At 37.3% G+C, this 23,310-nt stretch overlaps 2 protein-coding genes across 2 annotated transcripts; one reads left to right on the top strand and one right to left on the bottom strand.

Annotated features, from left to right (window-relative positions):
- Window positions 1–6,076: 6,076 nt before the first annotated feature.
- On the bottom strand, window positions 6,077–7,240 carry LOC140144498 (nociceptin receptor-like). Its single transcript, XM_072166308.1, has one exon. It carries the CDS (start codon window positions 7,238–7,240, stop codon window positions 6,077–6,079), a length of 1,164 nt encoding a protein of 387 aa, XP_072022409.1.
- A 9,314-nt stretch (window positions 7,241–16,554) lies between these two features.
- On the top strand, window positions 16,555–16,974 carry LOC140144496 (uncharacterized). Its single transcript, XM_072166307.1, has one exon. It carries the CDS (start codon window positions 16,555–16,557, stop codon window positions 16,972–16,974), a length of 420 nt encoding a protein of 139 aa, XP_072022408.1.
- The last annotated feature ends 6,336 nt before the right edge of the window (window positions 16,975–23,310 follow it).

The raw sequence follows: 23,310 nt of genomic DNA, 5'->3' as shown, positions 1-23,310 counted from the left end.
GCTGCTCACCAGCCTAGTCACACGTTGCTGTGGGATGGCATTCCATTCTTCAACCAGGATTCGTCGCAGGTCTTTCAATGTGGTTGCATTGGCTACTCTGGCATGCACAGCACGACCAAGCTGGTACCACAAGTGTTCAATCGGGTTGAGGTCTAGGCTGATGGCAGGCAATTCCATTCTCTCTACTCCCACATTCTGTAGGTAGTCGTTGCCTGGCTCTGTGGAGGCGAGCGTTGTCATCCTGAAGGATTCCATTACAGGTACCAGATTGCGAAGATATGGGATTGCAGCATGATGCGCAGACTAATGGTTAACCTTGACAAATTCTGTTTGAAACCCCACTACATTCACACGGCGTGCAATCAGCCGTGAAAAAGGTGATTGTTTCAAATAATTATGGTATCATTGTAAAGGAGAATAAATTAGCTGTCCATTGATATACAACATGATATAAACATGCCACAAGTAATCCAAGATATATTTTGTTGAGGAGTTTAGTTGGCGTGTTGTGATTATCGTTTGCTGTAATGGAAGAAATGGGCTTCCTGGTACATCTTATGTTTCTGCTAAACCAGAGGAAAGATCAGGTAGAATGGTGAAAATACGGATGAGTTAAGTTTGACCAAAGGTGTGAGACAGGGCTGCATTGCATCACCATATCTTTTTGTGACATACACAGAGAAGGAGATGAGCGATGCTGATGTGGATACTTATGGTATCTAAGTAGCAGCCATACCGATCTCAAACCTCCGATATGCAGACGACGCAGCACTCCTTAAAACATCAGTAGAGGGAATAGGACATAGAAAGATTAGCAACAGCAATAGATGTAACTGGCTAAGACATGAATCTCAAACTCAATGAGAAGAAAACACAACTTCTGGTTGCAGAGGCAGAAGGAAAAGAGTAAAACATCACAATAGATGGAGAAGAAGTTGAACATGTCAACCACTTCAAGTATCTGGGCTCGGTGAAAACATCCAATGCAAATTGCACGGCAGGCGGCAAAGCCAGGATTGGAATGGCCAAAGGAAGAATGATTGAACTTCAGGATCTGCGGAGTGATCGGAACCTTGCAACAGAACTGAAAATGAAACTGATCAAGATACTGGTATGGAGTGTACTCCTTCATGGCTTGGGAGGGCTGGACTAAGACAGAATAAAGCAGATGAGAACCGGGTGCATGCTGCTGAAATGTGGTTTTGGAGAAGAATGCTAAATATCAGTTGGAAGGAAAAAAGAACAACAGGAGTATACTTGAGGAACTTGGTGTGAATAGACAGCTGCTTGGACATTTGGTGACAAGAATATGAAATTACTAAATGCTTAATGTCTCGGTGACCTGTATGAGAACTACTGGCTGTGATGGTGAAGAAGCAAGGCGATACTGCATTTGCATTTGATATTGATATTTTATTGATTTCTAACGCACATAAATTTCTGATACATATCGGATTTCTGCACAACAATTACTACAATAGTTACATATTGTCAACTTATATTCTAGACCCGGTTTTAGACTGATTCATGAAACAATTGAAAGTGATGTAATAATGTGTTCTCATTTCAATACAGGATGCACAGTGATGTTCCTCCAACAAATTTGTCATTTCTATTGTGAAAATTTGGCCTTACAATGAAAGGGCCAACTATTATTGAAAGTTTATTTTATTGTAGAGGCAATCCACTCGCATAGAATATTAGAGCCATGAAGTTCATTCATGTATGACTCCCAAGTTTCAGAGTAGGAAGAGATCAGATATAAAAACCGATAAACACCATTTTCAGACTATTTGTGGTAAAGCCACCAACAACTGCCCTAATAGTAATGATAATGCTAGCTTTAAAATGACATCCCACTTTTAAAAAGCCAATGTATATTTTTGAAACTATGATCAAATTAAAACAGCACATATTTTCTTATTATGTTCTTTACATTTGACGATTTATATTTGCCTGTATCTCTCGAACCAAGAAAATGGATAGCGGTTTTTGCATTTGAACTCTTCCTACTCTTGGGAAACTTGGTAGTCAAGAAAAGAAATAAATGTATATAAGACTGCCCCCATAGGCAACATCACCTACTGGTTCAAACTCATTGATGGTGTTTAGGAAGGTCCTGAAAGTCTGCAGTGTCAGGCCATATGACACAATAGTAGGTGAAATTAGCATATTGAGGTTCAAGAATAAGGCACACACCAATCCCCAAAACCCAAACAGTGAAAAGTTTTGTAATTCGACCTCTTCCGCTAACATTGATGGGTTTTAAAGGATGGCAGACAGCAAAATAGCGTTCTACCGAAATCAGAGTTATTAGTCCAAGAGATACGAAATACCATCCGTGTGTGAATACTGAAAAAACGGAGCATTGGCCATTTTGCGCTTATTCTTGACTCAACAGCCAATTATACCACATTATTATTATTGTTATTATTTGCACATTTATATAACGCATCTTCAGTAGTTTGAGGCGCTTTACAAGATAAATACAAAATAAGAGGCAAGAATGCCATATTAGTCACTACATTTAAACATGAATTAATATACTAATTCAAAAATACCGAATCCACCCATTATTACAACAATGCAAAGTATTTTAAAGTACACGTAAACACGCAAAGAAAGCTACTCTTTGGGGAAAGATGACTCTTTAAATAACTTTTTGAACACCTTTACGTTGCACGTGCATTAGACGCATCAACATCTCTGTACGCGTGCATTATTTTGTACAATTTCACTCTCAACAAGTGATACGCATTTATTAACCTATATATAATTTTAATTTTAAAATACATAATAAAATTTAAAAATTTAATTAAAAATTTAATATAAAATTTAATTTAATTTAATTTAAAATTTAATTTAAATTTATACATTAATATAATTTTAAAATATATAATTTTAAAATACATATACATTTCTCCAATCAGACTCAGAGGTATGTTTGGTTGTTGTGAACCTTGTTGTTTGTGTGGTCGCAAGGGTCATACTATGGTTTCATAGCCATTGTGTTTATCAGTCCTGAGAGAGTCGATGAATAATAACGTATAAAAGGTTCATTTTCAGATCCAATTATTCCAATTATTATCGCCGACATTTGGTGCATGCACGTGATGAGTTTCAAGCTAGGACAGCGCGCGGTCTTTGATGAAACTCTAACGCTATTCCAAAATTATTCGGATGGAACGCAGAAATACCAATTTATTGGGTCTACATAATTATATCTTCCAGCGCGGAGATCTACTTCAAGTTCAACTTCAAATTCAATGTAAAAAGTTCATTGCCAAAATCAAAAGTTGCAATTTTAACGACGGTGCCTGTTACAGTGTGTGCTTTATTGATTGGCCCGTGGTATTAAGTCCAATTAAAAAATGTACAGGCCTATTTCAGAATAATTCAAAATTATCAGGTTGTTAAACAGCAAGGATGACTGTAACTGACGAGTTTCTTTTTGTGCCTGGTGTAGTTCAGAACAGACTGACAGCTTGGAAGAAGGAGATAAGTAGATGCAGTCAGATGATAGCCAATCGTCAGTAGTGACGGCGGCCAAAGAAAAAGATCAATATGAAATTACTAAATCGGTTACCTGTATGAGAACTGCTCCTGGCTGTGATGGTGACGAATCAAGGCGATACTGCATTTGATATCATTTTTATTTTATTGATTTCTAATTTTCTGATACAAATCCGATTTCTGTACAACAATAACCACAATAGTTACATATTGTCAACTTTTATTTTAAACCCCGGTTTTAGACTGATTCATGGAACAAGTGGAAATGGTGTAATAATGTCGTCATTTCAATACAGGATTCACAGTGAAGTCATTTTTTTTTTAAAGTGAAGTTACCCATTCCCCCAACAATTTTGCCATTTATGTGGTGAAAATGTGGCCTTACAATGAAAGGGCCAACTATTATTGAAAGTTTATTTTATTGTAGAGTCTATCCACTCACATAGAACATTAGAGCATTGAAGATCATTTATGTATGACTCCCAGAGTAGGAAGAGTTCATTGCAGAAGCCGATAAACACCATTTTCAGACTTTTTGTGGTAAGGCCACCAACATCTGCCCTAATAGTAATGATAATGCTAGCTTTTAATTGACATCCTATCCGGTGTATATTTTTGAAACTATGATCAAATTAAAACAGCACATATTTTCTTATTATGTTCTTTATATTTGACGATTTATATTTGCCTGTATCTCTCGAACCAAGGAAATGGATATCGGTTTTTACATCTGAACTCTTCCTACTCTTGGGTCAAGAAAAGAAAACAATGATTAAAGACTGCCCTCATATATATAACGGCAACATCACCTATTGGTTCACAATCATTGATCATATTAGGAAGGTTCTGAAAGTCTGCTGTGTCAGGCCATATGGCACAATAGTAAGTGAAATATTATATTAGCGTATTGAGGTACAAGAATAAGGCACATACCAGAATCCCGAAAACTCAAATAGCAGTGACAAGTTTGTAATTCGGCCTCTTCCGCTGACTGAACTGCGAAATTTAAACATTTCTTTTGTACACTTATATCAGGTAACTTCAAACCAAGTGATTATCTTCTTCATAGCCTATTATATAACAAACTGAAATGAAAACTGAATCTCCTTGCTACAAATTTTAAATTTCTGAAGTCGTGTTCGCACGGTCGGACTTAATTCGCTTATTACCGGTAATAAGTCTCTATTACCGTTTATAAGTCGCTTATTACCAATAATAACTCACTTATGTCCGACCGTGTGAACACGACTTAACAAAGGGTAGAAACAAAGATATTGATAATCATGTCAGTCAAGAGCTTAGGCAGGATAATAGGAAACCACGTTACCAAAACCAAAACTAAAACCTCAATATTTGAAATGAGGGATTGATGCGTGTTTTTTTACAGACAGCAAAATAGCGTTCTATCGAAATATTATTAGTCCAAAATATACAAAATACCATCCGTGTGTTAATCCTGAAAAAACCGGAGCATTCCAGTGACGAATTCAATGACCTTTTTGCGCTTGTTCTTGCCACATTATTGTTATTATTTGCACAATTATATAGCGCATCTTCAATAGATCGAGGCGCTTTACAAGATAAATACAAAACCATACAATTTAAACATAGAATATACAGAATGATATGTACAAAAATACAAGAATGCCATATTAGTTACAACATTTAAACATAAATTAATATACCAATTCAAAAATACCGAACCCATCCATTATATCAACAATGCAAAAATATTTTAAAACACGAAAAGAAAGCTACTCTTTGGGTAAAGATGAATTTTTCAACACCTTAACGCTGGGAGCCCGACGGATCTTCATAGGAAGCTTTATTCTAAAGCTTGGGGCCAAGAACACAGAAAGCGCTATTGCCAATGGCGCGATTATATACGAGATGATCTAAGCCCAGTTCGACCAGGCGTATACCTACGAAGAAGAAGGTCTTGGAGATACATATGAGCCTAATTTATACACACAGTTGTACACATGTAGTAGGAGATCTTTGCTGGACTGGCAATCAGTGAAGTTCGCGCAATAACGGCGAAGGGCTTATGCGCCTACAAACACAGAAAATCAAGCGTGCGGTGCGATTTTGAAGCCTTTGCAGCCTAACAACGAGTTGCCACTTTTCATAATCCAGCCCAGAGAGAACTATAAATCGTACTGCATGTGCATTGTACACATGTATTTTGGTATATGAAACAACGAAAACAGGAGATATATTATTAGTTGTTACGCAAATGAAAATTAACAGTATGACAAAGTGAAGACACTTGTAAATCCATTTTGAGACAAAGATCAAATGTGCCACCTAAGTTCTTAATAGAAGACACAGGAACTCTCACAGATTCACCAATCTTTGGGTCAATGCGCTGAATGGAATTTATTTATTTTTAGACAACATAACCATTGATTACTAGTACTGGGTCCGTAAGATCACGGATGCGACTGTCTGGTTGATTACAAATCCAGTGAGAACTGTCCAGATCAGTGCTTGTAATTGTTTGTTAAGAGTACTACGCGACAACAGATTGCTTCATCGAAGTTGCCCACCTCTGCTTTAGGTTTTAGACAACATTCACCTTTTCTGGTTCCGTCGTGGAAATTCCAGTAGACCTACTCATTTGTATGCTCTTACTTACATTTTGCACCCTTCGTTCTTGGCTTGGAACAGAACTTCGCCGGTTCCCACAAAAAGCCTCCACCAAAGCACATCTGTAATGCTCACAGCTAAATACATACAGATATGGATTGATAATGGAATTCAATAGGGCAGATGCACGTCCTACAGTTATCACAAGCGTTTCATGTTCTAACGATTCAAGTATGTCTTTATTCTCAAATACGCGATCGACAAGATCATCCAGAGTCCAGAGCCGGTATGGCAATTGACAGATAAAGAATATGATACCGTTAGCAATGAGTGTACGTGTAATTTGGTAGCGAATGATGTCGGCTTTGAGCGTCACTGAGCTGCTTGGTCGATTGCGAAGAGCCACAATAATCCTGACGTACATAACTATGTTTACAATCATAGTAAGCACCATTGATACAATGGATAGAAGACTGCCCCATATAACGGCAACATTACCTACTGGTTCACAATCATTGATCATGTTAGGAAGGTCCTGAAAGTCTGCCGTGTCAGGCCATATGACACAATAGTAGGTGAAATTAGCATATTGGGGTACAAGAATGAGGCACACACCAAACCCCAAAACCCAAACAGCAGTGACAAGTTTTGTAATTCGGCCTCTTCCGCTAACATTGATGCGTTTTAAAGGATGGCAGACAGCAAAATAGCGTTCTACCGAAATCAGCGTTATTAGTCCAAGAGATACAAAATACCATCCGTGTGTGAAAACTGAAAAAACGGAGCATTCCAGTGACGAATTCATGGGCCATTTTGCGCTTATTCTTGACCTAATAGCCAATGTATACCCCACATTAGCAGATACAAGGAATGCAATATCGCAGATGGCTAAACTAAATAAATACGCCGTAATTGGAGCACTACGCAGTGACTTAACACGAATACACATATATAAGAAAGTTCCGTTGCCGAAGATTCCTAAAAATGAAACAATTGGTACAACTACTTTGATAATAAACTTGTCGGCAGTGCTATATAACCATCGAGTGGCTAGCTCCGGGTCCGTAAGATCACGAATCTCAATGTCTGGTTGACTACAGAATCCAGTGAACTCCGTCAAATTCCATATCATTGTCATTGTAAGTTTTCGTATTATACGCGACGTTTCACTAGAAGAAGGTCTAATCATTCACAAATTGAATAGACTTCTCGTGAGCTTGGCGCAGCTATAAACTGTGCCAATGAGAAGCTACAAAATACTCCAATACATTCCCGTCATCAAGTGCTTTTAAAGACTTTTTAGAGCCTGATATTATGTAATAAATCACGTTGTTAAGCATGAGATTCTTGAAATATGTCTTTGAATAGATTTGTTCCAGGTCTCTAAGAAGAAATTAAAATGTTATTCGCAGTCACGTGCATCATGCCAAGCCAAATAGATCACTTAATGTTAACTAAATGTAAGCAGGATGTTTTTTGTTTTGTTTTTTAATGTCATGCGTACGAACATTTTGCAAGTATTGGCGGTGTATAAAGGCTAACATAATAATTTATATAGTGCGTGAGTGATTAATGGAATCACTAATTGCCGAGGCAGTTTGAAATGTAATGTCTCTTGGTTACTCTGGGTATTTACGTCATATATAATAACGATTTGGTGATCAGTTACAAATTTCAGCTAGATAGATCTTAATTAATTAATTTTCATTAAGGTTTCTTGGTATTAATTAACACATTTCTTCAATCAGACTCTAAGAGGTCTTTTTGTTTGTGTGCGTGTGTGGTCGAAAGGATCACAGTAAGGATCATACTATGGTTTCATATAGCCATTGTGTTTAATCAGTCCTGAGAGAGTCATTGAATGATAAGGTATAAATTTCTTTTTCAGTTCCAATTATTCTAATTATTAGCATTTTTAAGTTAACGCCGACATTTGGTGCGTGCACGTGCTGACTTTCAAGCTATGACATCGCGCGGTCCTTGGTGAAACTCTAACGCTATTCACAAAATTATTCGGATGGAACGCAGAAATACCAAGTTATATGGTCTACATAAATCTTCCAGCGCAGAGATCTACTTCAAGTTCAACTTCAAAATCATTGTCTTCAAGTTAAACGTGGCTTCAAATGTATTTTCGTTGTATCATTATATGTTTGTTTGTTGCATCATGTTAAAATGACTTCCATCTTAAATATATGACTTCCATCTTGATATTATGTGTCAATGATGCATGGTCTATAAATAAACAACTTTTTAAAAAATCGTTTTGTTATCAATTATTATATGTTCTTTAAATTGCCAGTAGTCAATTATTTAAGGGGGATCGTATTTTGTGCCGATAATTCATTTGCATATAGAATATGGATCATTGTGCCTTAAGCCGACACCCGTTCATCGAACGGCGTATTATCCGTGCATCTATTGAACGCCGTGGAGAGAAGTATTATCTGTGCTTTAATAAATACTTCACTCTATGTTGACTCTCCAATCTTTACGGTCGTAACCAGGCTCTTCTCCTGATGTTTAGTTTAGTATATTCAATTATACTTATGCTGCAATGTGACTCTGTCTGGTAAGACTTATTAAGATATACATTAAACCCGTTTGTCTGAAGATGTATATTCACAATAAATTTCTTAAACATTCTATATATTTCATCTGGTTCAGTTCGTGTTGGTCATTCCCTTTCCCGTTCATTATCGCTCATCCTTTAGGACTCCACATCCGGTGCCTTGCACTGCTTTTTTCTTTGACTAATTCCCCAGTTTGGCGTCATAATATTACTCAGAATTATTTAAATTCCTATCAGGAATCTTTATCAATCTGTTGTGGTGTTTCAGATGTTTGATGAAACGGCAACACTGTTTGGTCTTGACGATGTTTCTAAACTTTCTGGTTGCCGTTTATTGAACAAATTTATCTTAACCACAAAAATTACAATATACTTCACTTCGAAGGGCAACACATACCAACAGAAGAAATGCTTGGCAATGGGCAGTCATCTAAGTCCCTTTGCAGTAGATCTCTTTATGGAATGACAGGAAGAGGAAGCTATTGCAACAGCATCGCTCAATAAGCCGACTCTCTGGAAAAGGTATGTAGACGACGTACTAGAGATCTTCAAGCGTGGAGAAGCGGATAGCTTAACTGAACATCTCAACTAAGTGGATCCGACAGAAAGTATTAAATTCACATACGACGAGGAATCTGAAGGCAGCATCCCGGGGGCAGCATACCATTCCTAGATACTCTCATCAAGAAACCCGAATACCCGATGACACGACCAAGCTCTGCATATACAAGAAACCAACTCATACAGACCAATTTACAGTTCTAATCCCGCCATCAGAATTAAGTTAGGAGTAGTGAGAACCTTGCTCGACAGGAAGGATAGCATAGTTACATCAAACAAGCCCTCGCACACTGTGGATATCCAGCATGGACCACCAACAAGGTGAAAGAAGAGAAAGAGAATCCAAAACCAAAGAAAAAAACCATCCAATAACAGTAAAGAAAAGAACAAAGGTTTTGTGGTCATTCCCTGAAGGCCCGGTCACACTATGACGTCAAATACGAAAGGTGACGAACGTGAAAATCACAAAATGTTGACGGCAAAGCGACGGCAAAAGAGAAAAAACAAGATTCGCTGACGAGTGGGAACGACCTTCAGCGACAGCACGACGGCAAGGGACGAAAGGCTGCGGAAGGAAACGGAGACTAGCGACCAAAACCGGGCGTTGTCTGGGCGGCGAGTGACGATGTCTCGACGTAGCCCGACAACAAGCATCGAGGTCAGACGGCTGGCAGCGGATTTGCTTGCGGCAAGGAACGGCAGCTGACGGTGGATTGCGGCGATGATGACGTGACTCAGTGGTCGATATCAAAGCCTGTGTGTGTGCGGGTCGTATAGTCCACTTTGGCGTTCCTCCTCTTCACAACGTTCTGGTCATCCACTCAAAAATATCAATATCAATAATAATCAAAAATATTAACATCAATGTTTGTAGAAAACTTGACTATAAATGTTTTTGCTATATTCCACTGCGTAAAATGGCTGATATTAAGAAGATAATATGTACTGTCTGGCTAAATGCTCATATCTCTACAGTATGGTGCTAGAGATACACTAACTAGGTCAGACTTGACAAAGATGTTTACAACAATAAGCAACGAAAGTCTCAACAGATTATTTCTGGCTAAAAATTGGCTTCTGCTAACCCCTGACAAATTTGAAAATAATGAATATTGCACACATTTCAGATGACATGTTTAAATAAAATAATTATATTAGTGCATCACTTTCTTTTTTCTGTCATGTAATATTACATACTTTCAGAATATAAAAATGCATAGCAAGCTTTATATTGGTAACATAGGCTGCTAACATTACTCAATCGCCCCCATTATCCAAGTATTTAATTCAATATGTTGGGCCTCTGCGTAACAAAATAATACCGAATACCCCCAAGGAAGTGTTTCTTCATTGTGAATTAAGACATTTAAAAGAAGATGACCTGATATATTTGGAAAATCAAATTATTGAAAACTTACGTACAAAAAAGAACAAAAAGAAAATGTTTTTTTGTAAATGTGACTAATTCCTAATGGAATTACCGACATTTATACAGTGTGATATTGCTAGTCTACAGTGTTTTTATTAATGCTAATCATCGTGATCATGTAATATATTGATTTCAAGTGAAAGGCTCTATTATTCTCATAAATATATTGAAATTAGAAGTTCGTATTTCCAAAGATGTCATCAAAAAACTGCCTAATTAGTTTCATTATGTGGTACACCATATTTGAGACTAATTTGGCAGTTTTTTGATGATTTCTTCGAAATATACCGATTTGGAACGCCAAATTTCAATATTTTTATGAGAAAAATATTATGAGCTTTCATCTGATACCAAAATCAGTATTTTCATGAGGTAAAGTGGGGGATGAGATTGTCAATCAGGTTACCCACCTTAATGCAGAGGTACAGTGACCTTGATTAACCCCTCCCGGAAGTTTCAGGAGGTGAACCCAAGCTCAATTTATTCAGAATAAATCAAAGATCCCAAAATAACTCTCCAACTTTTGTTCTATGCTTCATCGGGGTTCTATGTAAAACAGTGGCAGCACCAGGATTTTTTTTTTCCGGGGGCATGGGGGGAGTGAATTTCAGTGGAGTGCTCTTTCATTCTCGTACCAAACTTAAAGACTCTTTGGTACGAGAATGAAAGAGCACAAATCTGAATCAGACATAGCTTCGGAAAAACCCTACACCAGGGCACAAAGAAAAACATCTGTAGAAAGCGTCCCTAGGAAATCCGCTCTTACGGGCCATGTCGCCGAAAACAATCACGTGATCGTATGGGACGAAGCAAAGATAAGAGACATTGAAACCAACAAGAAAAGAAGGTATAAAGGAATTTGGTTACGAAAGAGGGGGCAGGCTAATACACTCAACAGGGATTGTGGAAACTACTTCCTTCCTTCCGCACATCTATGCAGGTGGCGGCGGATGCGATATCGCCATTTTTGAAGTCGCCATTGGATTAACACATAATCATGAAATTTTCTAAACAATTCTAAATTTGTTATGTGGTGTCAAAGCAAAATTATCTTACTCTTAAACCGTTGGGGTTCGACAATGTACCCCACTGTAAGTATGTTGTTTTTCAATTTATAACTGCTATCCGTCTATTTTTTATGGGGCTGTCAGCCTTGTATTTTCGCCAGCCTCGAACGTCACGTGACGCGTGTCCTATACCGCCTGCATCTATGACCAGTTACTAACAGCGCCACCTACGTCAGCTACCAACAGGAAGCAACAGACGTCTAAGGTCAAAGCTGGTCATTCAATTTGAGAAAGTGCTGTATTACAGCACGAAACGTCATTGAGGTATGTTAACATCACCTATTTTATATTGGATTTGTTTTCGAACTATGTAAATAAGTACACAAAATGTTTGCCAAATGAGATTTTACTATAGCATTTTGAATTTTGGTTTAAAATGTTGTTGTAATATTTTTTTCAGTATAACAAGTTTTAAAAAAGAGTTTTAATATTTTTTTATAAACCGACATTGATTTAACTAAAACCATAAACACATGCATTATTATGTTTTAAAACATTTTGGTGTTTGCTGAATAGTGTCCATAAGCAAAACAATTTGACATCCGAAGGTCCCAGGTTCAAATCCTGGATGGTCAGTGAAATTTTTCACTGGCTGTCATTTATGTATGTGGAGACTTGTGTTAAAAATCTTTCTCACATTGACAGCTGTTTAACGAAACGAAATAATGATGGCAAAAAATAACGACACTGCACGAACTTCTGTCGCCCGTCCTAAACAGACAATTCATACCGCATTATGCTGTATGACGACACGATCTTGCTTAAAACGCCTTTTCGCAAGATGATTTTTGGACGGCATTCTCCACACACAAATGAATAGGTAATCTGCCCGTTCGAATTCGCGTCGAAAAAAAAATCGAAATTTGTTCAATTCTTCTTGTCTAATCTAGGTCAAATTGTGACCCCCAAAATGGATTTTATTACATGTCGGACTCTACTTGTTCTATTTGGATACTTTGAATCGCTTCATAACACGACAAATATAACATTTTTTTTTTTTTTTTGTAAAGCCTTTTTTTGTGGTAATTTTTCAACGTCACTTTCTGCTACCAGCCGCAACGTAACTGCCTTACAGTCTAAACGCAGGACAACCGATTCTTTTGTTCTGCTTAGTCGCGCTAAAAGTCGATCGATACATGTTAAAATCAAATTGTGTCTTTTAGTGTGATATTTTTGATTTTTATAGGCCTTTAGTTCGCCCGTGAGCTTTTTACAGAATTCATTTTTAGCGTCTCAAACTAATATAGTTTGCTAAAGAAAGATATTTCCCACCTCTGTAAAGCACATCGTGTGGGTCTATATATTATAGTTTTGTCAGAATTTCCGTTTTTATTTTACCCTTTTCCCTTCATGCTCCGAAAATGTAAAAATCAGTACTTTATCTCGAGAGCAACCACCAGAAATAATCGATATTTCAATTGTTGTCAACCAGGTCCCTTTTCCATTGAAAACCAGGATTGCCTGACCAGCGATTTGGTAGCCCAAATCCCCAATTCTGGTAAATGAGGTGAATTTTGGAAATTTGCTCCCGTGATAGCCTGCAATTTCAATTTATAGGGGCTATGGATTCCATGATTATGAAAACCATTTTGTCTGTTTGTTTGTTTGTTTGTTTGTTTATTTACCTAGGATGAGGTCCATGGGAAAATCCACTGTCCAAACCTAGAAAAATTCGCGTGTTATTAGAGGGGATTTTAATTTTCTGTCCCTCCTATCTCCAGGTGAATTTTGAATGACCCCCCCCCCCCCATCGCGGGTTGGCATTTTCATTACACCATTCAGACTTGCGTTCGGGTTTGTGTAGGCCTATTTGTCATAATTTAGCGCTATAGGACCTACTTTCTAAATGTATAGCTATAGCCGTGCTATATAAATATTATAAGGTACCGGTATGTAATATTACGTAGGCCTATGGGGGTGGGGTGGGTACTCAACACATTTTAACCATGACTTACAATGCAAGGCTCATTGTTGCCATAAATGATTTTTCCTTAAGGTCATTATAATAGGTTGTTATAAACTTCCATGTTTAACCTTGTATTGTTTTGGCTGCTTCATTATGACTTTCGGTGGGTTTAAGCAATTTCAAACAAACACACTCAAAAGGCACTATACCCAGTCACCTTCATGACAATTGAAACACATGCACTAGGTAATTTCTTTGCTATATTGAAGTTCTGGCAACACTGTATCCAGGCCGGGCACCCAGAGATATCGATCCACAATGCTAGTATTAGCCTAAGATTTCACGCGTGGATTTGAAAATTTTTCAGCTGGTAGTCAAAAATTATGGAATCAAAACGGAAATTCTGACAAAACTATGATATATCGCTCACGGTGATGTGCGTTAGAAAGTTGGGAAAAATCCTTCTTTAGCGAACTATATTACTTTGAAAAGCTAAAAGGTTGATCCAAAAAAAGGCTCGCGGGCAGAGTTGAAGCCTATCAAAATCGAAAATCTTACACTAAATGACTGAATTTCACGACTAAGGTAAACACTAAGATTTGAAAAAAAATACAGTATCAAGCATTACAGTTTTTCCTGACATTTACTGAAAAAATGAAAACTATTGCTTTTCATTTGGCCGAGAAAAAAAAATTTACACTGAAAAGGTGTAACTCAAAATTTTGTTCATTTGAATACCAAATTCGATCGTTTGTATTGCCTTATTAAATGACTGAGTGAGCCTTGCAGAACAATAACAATCGGTTGTCCAGCGTCCTAACTGCTTACGGGAATTCCACGATTGACCAATTCACAATGGATTTCAGCCTCTAGATGGCATACTAACTCTGTAGCATGCCGTTGCCGTTCCCCTATCACGTTTCACGTAAATTGTGTATCCGGGGAGGTCGGCAAAAATAATACAATTGTCTTTGATGGTTTTGGACAGCACATTATGATAATATGTGTGAGGATATTATTGTGCCGCCAGGTATACCTGCTTTGGTGGAGAGACACAGAGCAATTATTCAATATCATGATATATGGAGGAGAGTTTGAGTGTTGTGGCAAACGGAAAAAAAAGTCGGCGTTTTATTATTACGATGGAATTATTAGTCGAGCGCATACACGATGTTCATAACACACAATACGTACACGGCGTGCGGGACGGTGATATACACAACAAAGGGTCGTACCATAACATGACCGAAGGAGTGGTACGTATTGGTGACATATGCGCTGGTAGTAAATTCCAACTTTCTTTGCTTTGTCTGAGTTGTTTGGCTCAAATATAAAAGGGGATATATCTGACAGTAAGAACTAACATTTTATGGCAAAGAAATGCTAATCTATTTTGTATGAAAATGTTATAATATGGCTTTAACACAAGTCAAGTCAAGCTATGGTAGTTAATCCGATTTATTACGTCACTTCGCCAGCGAATACAAATAATTCTTACCTGGTGTGGACGATGTGCACCATGGATGGAAACCAACTAAAATATGTTGGCTAGGTAGGATCAGATCCAAGAGAACATTGGACCTGTTAACCCCACCACCCTAGTTTCTGAATGAGGGGGCTGTGAAGAACACAGTCAAAGGCCTTAGAAAGATCGAAAAGGGTCATAACAATGCTCTTTCTATGAGAAGCTGTGGGGAACACAGTCAAAGGCCTTAGAAAGATCAAAAAGGGTCATAACAGGGTGGCGATGGATGTTGCTATACAGCATGCGTATTATAGTTTCGACATTATTTTATTGTCTATTAACGGTGTTGCGTTTCTGACTTCAAGATGCTTCATGCTCTCTTTAAAAAACAAATAGGGTCCTGAAATTGCTTTTATCCGTAAAAATGTACTTTGTTTATGTCTACTCCCCAAACGGCATTTGTAACAAATCCGAGTCAGATTAGCAATCTGAATCTCAATCGCTAAGGTGTTTGAATCTGATGTATTTAAACTCCTCAACAAAAGTTTGCAAAGTTTTTTCCAGCATCTATATCGCAACTTATTTGTGACATGTTCATATCGTATTGCATATCATTGGAATTTATTCTCCTTTACAATGACACCAAACTTGAAAGAATCACATTTTGCACGACTGAGTACATGTCTTATGAATGTAGTGGGGTCTCAAACAGAATACCAAATTGGCCATTATGCTGTGCTCGAACAACACTATAGTTATTAACCTCAATAGTGGATTGAAAAACCATATCCAGCCACACCAGCTTCATGCTGCTCACCAGCCTAGTCACACGTTGCTGTGGGGTGGCATTCCATTCTTTAACCAGGATTCGTCGCAGGCCATTCAATGTGGTTGCATTGGCTACTCTGGCTGGTACCACAAGTGTTCAATCGGCTGATGGCAGGCAATTCCATTCTCTCTACTCCCATATAGGTAGTCGTTGCCTGGCTCTGTAGAGGCGAGCGTTGTCATCCTGAAGGATTCCATTACAGGTACCAGATTGCGAAGATATGGGATTGCAGTATGATGCGCAGACTAATGGTCAACCTTGACAAATTCTGTTTGAAACCCCACTACATTCACACGGCGTGCACTCAGCCGAGAAAAAGGTGATTGTTTCAAATACTTATGGTATCATTGTAAAGGAGAATAAATTAGCTGTCCATTGATATACAATATATTTTGTTGAGGAGTTTAGTTGGCGTGTTGTGATTATCGTTTGCTGTAATGGAAGAAATGGGCTTCCTAGTACATCTTTGTGTTTCTGCTAAATCAGAGGAAAGATCAGGTGGAATGGTGAAAATACGGATGAGTTAAGTTTGACCTAAGGTGTGAGACAGGGCTGCATTGCGTCACCATATCTTTTTGTGACATACACAGAGAAGGAGATGAGCGATGCTGATGTGGATACTTATGGTAGGAGCCATACCGATCTCAAACCTCCCATATGCAGACGACGCAGCACTCCTTAAAACATCAGTAGAGGACATAGAAAGATTGGCAACAGCAATAGATGTAACTGGCAAAGACTTGAATCTCAAACTCAATGTGAAGAAAACAAAACTTGCACAGGCAGAAGGAAAAGAGTACAACATCACAATAGATAGAGAAGAAGTTGAACAGGTCAACCACTTCAAGTATCTGGGCTCGGTGAAAACATCCAATGCAAATTGCACGGCAGGCGGCAAAGCCAGGATTGGAATGGCCAAAGGAAGAATGATTGAACTTCAGGATCTGCGGAGTGATCGGAACCTTGCAACAGAACTGAAAATGAAAGTGATCAATATACTGGTATGGAGTGTACTCCTTCATGGCTTGGGAGGGCTGGACTAAGACAGACTAAAGCAGATGAGAACCGGGTGCATGCTGCTGAAATGTGGTTCTGGAGAAGAATGCTAAACATCAGTTGGAAGGAGAAAAGAACAAACTGGAGCATCCTTGAGGAACTTGGTGTGAATAGACAGCTGCTTGGACATTTGGTGACAAGAATATGAAATTACTAAATGCTTAATGTCTCGGTGACCTGTATGAGAACTACTGGCTGTGGTGGTGAAGAAGCAAGGCGATACTGCATTTGCATTTGATATCATTGATATTTTATTGATTTCTAACGCACATAAATTTCTGATACATATCGGATTTCTGCACAACAATTACCACAATAGTTACATATTGACAACTTTTATTTTAGACCCGGTTTTAAACTGATTCATGAAACAAGTGAAAGTGATGTAATGATGTGTTCTCATTTCAATACAGGATGCACAGTGATGTTCCCCAACAAATTTGTCATTTCTATTGTGAAAATTTGGCCTTACAATGAAAGGGCCAACTATTATTGAAAGTATTTTATTGTAGAGGCAATCCACTCGCATAGAATATTAGAGCCTTGAAGTTCATTCATGTATGACCCCCAAGTTTCAGAGTAGGAAGAGATCAGATACAAAAACCGATAAACACCATTTTCAGACTTCTTGTGGTAAGACCACCAACAACTGCCCTAATAGTAATGATAATGCTAGCTTTAAAATGACATCCCACATATAAAAATCCAATGTATATTTTTGAAACTATGATCAAATTAAAACAGCACATATTTTCTTATTATGTTCTTTATATTTGACGATTTATATTTGCCTGTATCTCTCAAACCAAGAAAAATGGATAGCGGTTTTGCATTTGAACTCTTCCTACTCTTGGGAAACTTGGTAAGACTGCCCCCCATAAAGGCAACATCACCTACTGGTTCAAACTCATTGATGGTGTTTAGGAAGGTCCTGAAAGTCTGCAGTGTCAGGCCATATGACACAATAGTAGGTGAAATTAGCATATTGAGGTTCAAGAATAAGGCACACACCAATCCCCAAAACCCAAACAGTGACAAGTTTTGTAATTCGACCTCTTCCGCTAACATTGATGCGTTTTAAAGGATGGCAGACAGCAAAATAGCGTTCTACAGCTCAACTTACCGTACTTTTCCTAACCAGACAGTCCATGCCAAAATTGTTACTACACCTTTACATTTCATCGAATCTCTTTTTGATGTCTGTCATTTTGAACATCACACTTGAAAGATGTATGCTAAGTAGAAACTTTATTTTGCAATTTCATAATTTGCATATTATTAGCATATTTGCAAGAAAAAACATGAAAATCAATACATACCTATATTTTTCACAATTTCAATATTTTATTAGAAATTAAGCATGCAGGCCGTTTGTTATGACTTGATGAATGAAGCTGTTAAAACAGATTTTGATATTTTTGCTTATTTTTCCTTTTTTGCCCCAAACTGTGTAAAAATCAACATTTTTGGATGACCTATATTTTCTTTGAATATTTATCAAATTTCTTAATTTAGGTATAATACAGTGCAGAAAAAGATGTCAAAAAAATCTGTTAAAACAGATTTCCAATAAATTCCATTTTCCATTTTGGGTTAAATACTCAATTTTCATGCGCGGGATATTTGAAACATAAAATGAAAACATGTCCATTGCACTTTTTCCTCGAGATGTACTACGGATATATTATAATCCTTCTTATCTTCACTGATCCATCAGATACCTATTGTTATGAATGATCAATGAAAAGGTTCAGAACTGGGCTACTAATGGTCTGTTAAGTATCTACAGTTAATTTCATGACTGTGTCAACTCAAAAATCATGCAAGGTCGAATGTAGGAAAAGTATGATCAGTTGAGCTGTACCGAAATCAGAGTTATTAGTCCAAGAGATACAAAATACCACACACCGACATCGCCTGGCTAATAATTATTTGGTGCAGCAGTGACATTAAAATGAATACACGGGATCGATACACGTGAATTGCTATGCACGATTTTGATATCAGACGAAAATCTTCGGATACTGAGTTAGAAAATGATGAATATCTCCCGTAAATGAATTTTTCTCAAGAAACCAGATGTGGTCTCATACACTTGAAAATACGTGTTGAACAGATATTATAGTCGTTAGCGTGCGCTTTGAAAATTGGCCGTGCGCTTTGAACTCAAAATTTGACCAAGACTCTCAATTTTATATTGCGTTGGTCTTGTATGGACTACAGCGCGCAGCAGGCTATAGCGGCACTCACTCAAGTGGAGAGAGTATAACCATTGACCGCAATGTCGTATACAAGCTTGCTCACAGAGCGAGAAATCAATTACCCCGTCTATGTCAGTAGCCTTAGTCAGGTCACTTCGCTATATGCATCTCATAAGGTCCGAATAAAATGGTCATAGGTGGCTGTGGATTCAACCTACCGTGGCGATTTCTACTATGAAGATATCGGGGCGATGTCACTGTGTACCATCCGTGTGTGAATACTGAAAAAAACGGAGCATTGGCCATTTTGCGCTTATTCTTGACTCAACAGCCAATTATACCACATTATTATTATTGTTATTATTTGCACATTTATATAACGCATCTTCAGTAGTTTGAGGCGCTTTACAAGATAAATACAAAATAAACTACATTTAAACAAGAATTAATATACCAATTCAAAAATACCGAACCCATCCATTATTACAACAATGCAAAAGTATTTTAAAGTACACGTAAACACGCAAAGAAAGCTACTCTTTGGGGAAAGATGACTCTTTAAATAACTTTTTGAACACCTTTACGTTGCACGTGCATTAGACGCATCAACATCTCTGTACCGACGCGTGCATTATTTTGTACAATTTCACTCTCAACAAGTGATACGCATTTATTAACCTATATATAATTTTAATTTTAATCTAATAAAATTTAAAAATTTAGTTTAAAATTTAATTTAATTTAATCTAAAATTTAATTTAAATTTATACATAATATAATTTTAAAATATATAATTTTAAAATACATATACATTTCTCCAATCAGACTCAGAGGTACGGTATGTTTGGTTGTTGTGAATCTTGTTGTTTGTGTGGTCGACAGGATCATACTATGGTTTCATAGCCATTGTGTTTATCAGTCCTGAGAGAGTCAATGAATAATAACGTATAAAAGGTTCATTTTCAGATCCAATTATTCCAATTATTATCATTTTTAACGCCGACATTTGGTGCGTGCACGTGATGAGTTTCAAGCTAGGACATACATCGCGCGGTCCTTGATGAAACTCTAACGCTATTCCAAAATTATTCGGATGGAACGCAGAAATACCAATTTATTGCATGGGTCTACATAAATCTTCCAGCGCGGAGATCTACTTCAAATTCAACGTCAAAAGTTCTTTGCCAAAATCAAAAGTTGCAATTTTAACGAAGGTGCCTGTTACAGTGTGTGCTTTATTGATTGGCCCGTGGTACTTGTGTGCAATACAATGATGCGTTCCCATTGAAAACCGTTGAAATTGCAACTTTTGGGTTTGCGGTTTTGGAGACATATCTTGGTCAATTCTTGTTTAATATCCACGAACAGGGTGTCAAATGAGAAAGCAAAGTCCAATTAAAAGATGCATATTTGAGAATAATTCAAAATTATCAGGTTGTTGAACAGCAAGGATGACTGTAACTGACGAGTTTCCTTTTGTGCCTGGTGTAGTTCAGAACAGAACAGCTTGGAAGAAGGAGATAAGTAGATGCAGTCAGATGATAGCCAATCGTCAGTAGTGACGGCGGCCAAAGAAAAAGATGAATATGAAATTACTAAATCGGTTACCTGTATGAGAACTACTCCTGTCTGTGATGGTGACGAATCAAGGCGATACTGCATTTGCATTTGATATTGATATTTTATTGATTTCTAATTTTCTCACACATATCCGATTTCTGTACAACAATTACCACAATAGTTACAAATTGTCAACTTTTATTTTAAACCCCGGTTTTAGACTGATTCATGGAACAAGTGAAAATGGTGTAATAATGTCGTCATTTCAATACAAGATGCACAGTAAAGTCATTTATTTTAAATAAAAAAGTGAAGTTACCCATTCCCCAACAATTTTGCCATTTATGTTGTGAAAATGTGGCCTTACAATGAAAGGGACAACTATTATTGAAAGTTTATTTTATTGTAGTGGTATCCACTCGCATAGAACATTAGAGCATTGAAGATCACTTATGTATGACTCCCAGAATAGGAAGAGTTCATTGCAGATTGCTGATAAACACCATTTTCAGACTTTTTGTGGTAAGGCCACCAACATCTGTCCTAATAGTAATGATAATGCTAGCTTTTAACTACATCCTATCCGGTGTATATTTTTGAAACTATGATCAAATTAAAGCAGCACATATTTTCTTATTATGTTCTTTACATTTGACGATTTATATTTGCCTGTATCTCTCGAACCAAGGAAATGGATATCGGTTTTTACATCTGAACTCTTCCTACTCTTGGGTCAAGAAAAGAAAACAATGATTAAAGACTGCCCTCATATATATAACGGCAACATCACCTATTGGTTCACAATCATTGATCATATTAGGAAGGTTCTGAAAGTCTGCTGTGTCAGGCCATATGTAAGTAAAATAGTAAGTGAAATATTACATTAGCGTATTGAGGTACAAGAATAAGGCACATACTAGAATCCCGAAAACTCAAATAGCAGCGACAAGTTTGTAATTCGGCCTCTTCCGCTGATTGAACTGCGAAGTTTAAACATTTCTTTTGTACACTTATATCAGGTAACTTCAAACCAAGTGATTATCTTCTTCACACGATTATATAACAAACTGAAATGAAAACCGAATCTCCTTGCTACAAATTTTAAGTTTCTGAAGTTGTGTTCGAACGGTCGGACTTAATTTCACTTATTACCGGTAATAAGTCACTATTACCGTTTATAAGTCGCTTATTACCGATAATAACTCACTAATGTCCGACAGTGTGAACACAACTTGACAAAGGGTAGAAACAAAGATATCGATAATCATGTCAGTCAAGAGCTTAGGCAGGATAATAGGAAACCACTTGATCAAAGCCAAAAGTAAAACCTCAATATTTGAAATGAGGGATTGATGTGTGTTTTTTTACAGACAGCAAAATAGCGTTCTAACGAAATATTATTAGTCCAAAAGATACAAAATACCATCCGTGTGTTAATACTGAAAAAACCGGAGCATTCCAGTGACGAATTCAATGACCATTTTGCGCTTGTTCTTGACTCAACAGCCAATATACACAACATTATTATTGTTGGTATTATTTGCACATTTATATAGCGCATCTTCAATAGATCGAGGCGCTTTACAAGGTAAATACAAAAACATCCAATGTAAACATTATAGAATATACAGAATAATATGTACAAAAATACAAGAATGCCATATTAGTTACTACATTTAAACATAAATTAATATACCAATTCAAAAATACCGAACCCATCCATTATTACAACAATGCAAACATATTTTAAAACACGAAAAGAAAGCTACTCTTTGGGGAAAGATGACTTTTTAAATAACTTTTTTCAACACCTTAACGCTGGGAGCCCGACGGATCTTCATAGGAAGCTTTATTCTAAAGCTTGGGGCCAAGAACACAGAAAGCGCTATTGCCAATGGCGCGATTATATTTTGATGGGACTTCAAGGCACAAAGTATATTGAGATGATCTAAGCCCAGCTCGACCAGGCGTATACCTACGAAGAAGAAGGTCTTGGAGATACATATGAGCCTAATTTATACACACAGTTGTACACATGTAGTAGAAGATCTTTGCTGGACTGGCAATCAGTGAAGCTCGCGCAATAACGGCGAAGTGCTTATGCGCCTACAAACAAAGAAAACCAAGCGTGCGGTGCGATTTTGAAGCCTTTGCAGCCTAACAACGAGTTGCCATAATCCAGCCCAGAGAGAACTATAAATCGTACTGCATGTGCATTGTACACATGTATTTTGGTATATGAAACAACGAAAACAGGAGATATATTATTAGTTGTTACGCAAATAAAAATTAACAGTATGACAAAGTTAAGACACCTGTAAATCCATTTTGAGACAAAGATCAAATGTGCCACCTAAGTTCTTAATAGAAGACACAGGAACTCTCACAGATTCACCAATCTTTGGGTCAATGCGCTGAATGGAATTTATTTATTTTTAGACAAAATAACCATTGATTACTAGTACTGGGTCCGTAAGATCACGGATGCGACTGTCTGGTTGATTACAAATCCAGTGAGAACTATCAAATTCCAGATCACTGCTTGTAATTGTTTGTTAAGAG

This window comes from Amphiura filiformis, unplaced genomic scaffold, assembly GCF_039555335.1.
Source record: "Amphiura filiformis unplaced genomic scaffold, Afil_fr2py scaffold_59, whole genome shotgun sequence".
In the NCBI taxonomy this organism is placed as follows: Eukaryota; Metazoa; Echinodermata; class Ophiuroidea; order Amphilepidida; family Amphiuridae; genus Amphiura; species Amphiura filiformis.
This window is presented reverse-complemented; position numbering and strand designations above follow the sequence as displayed.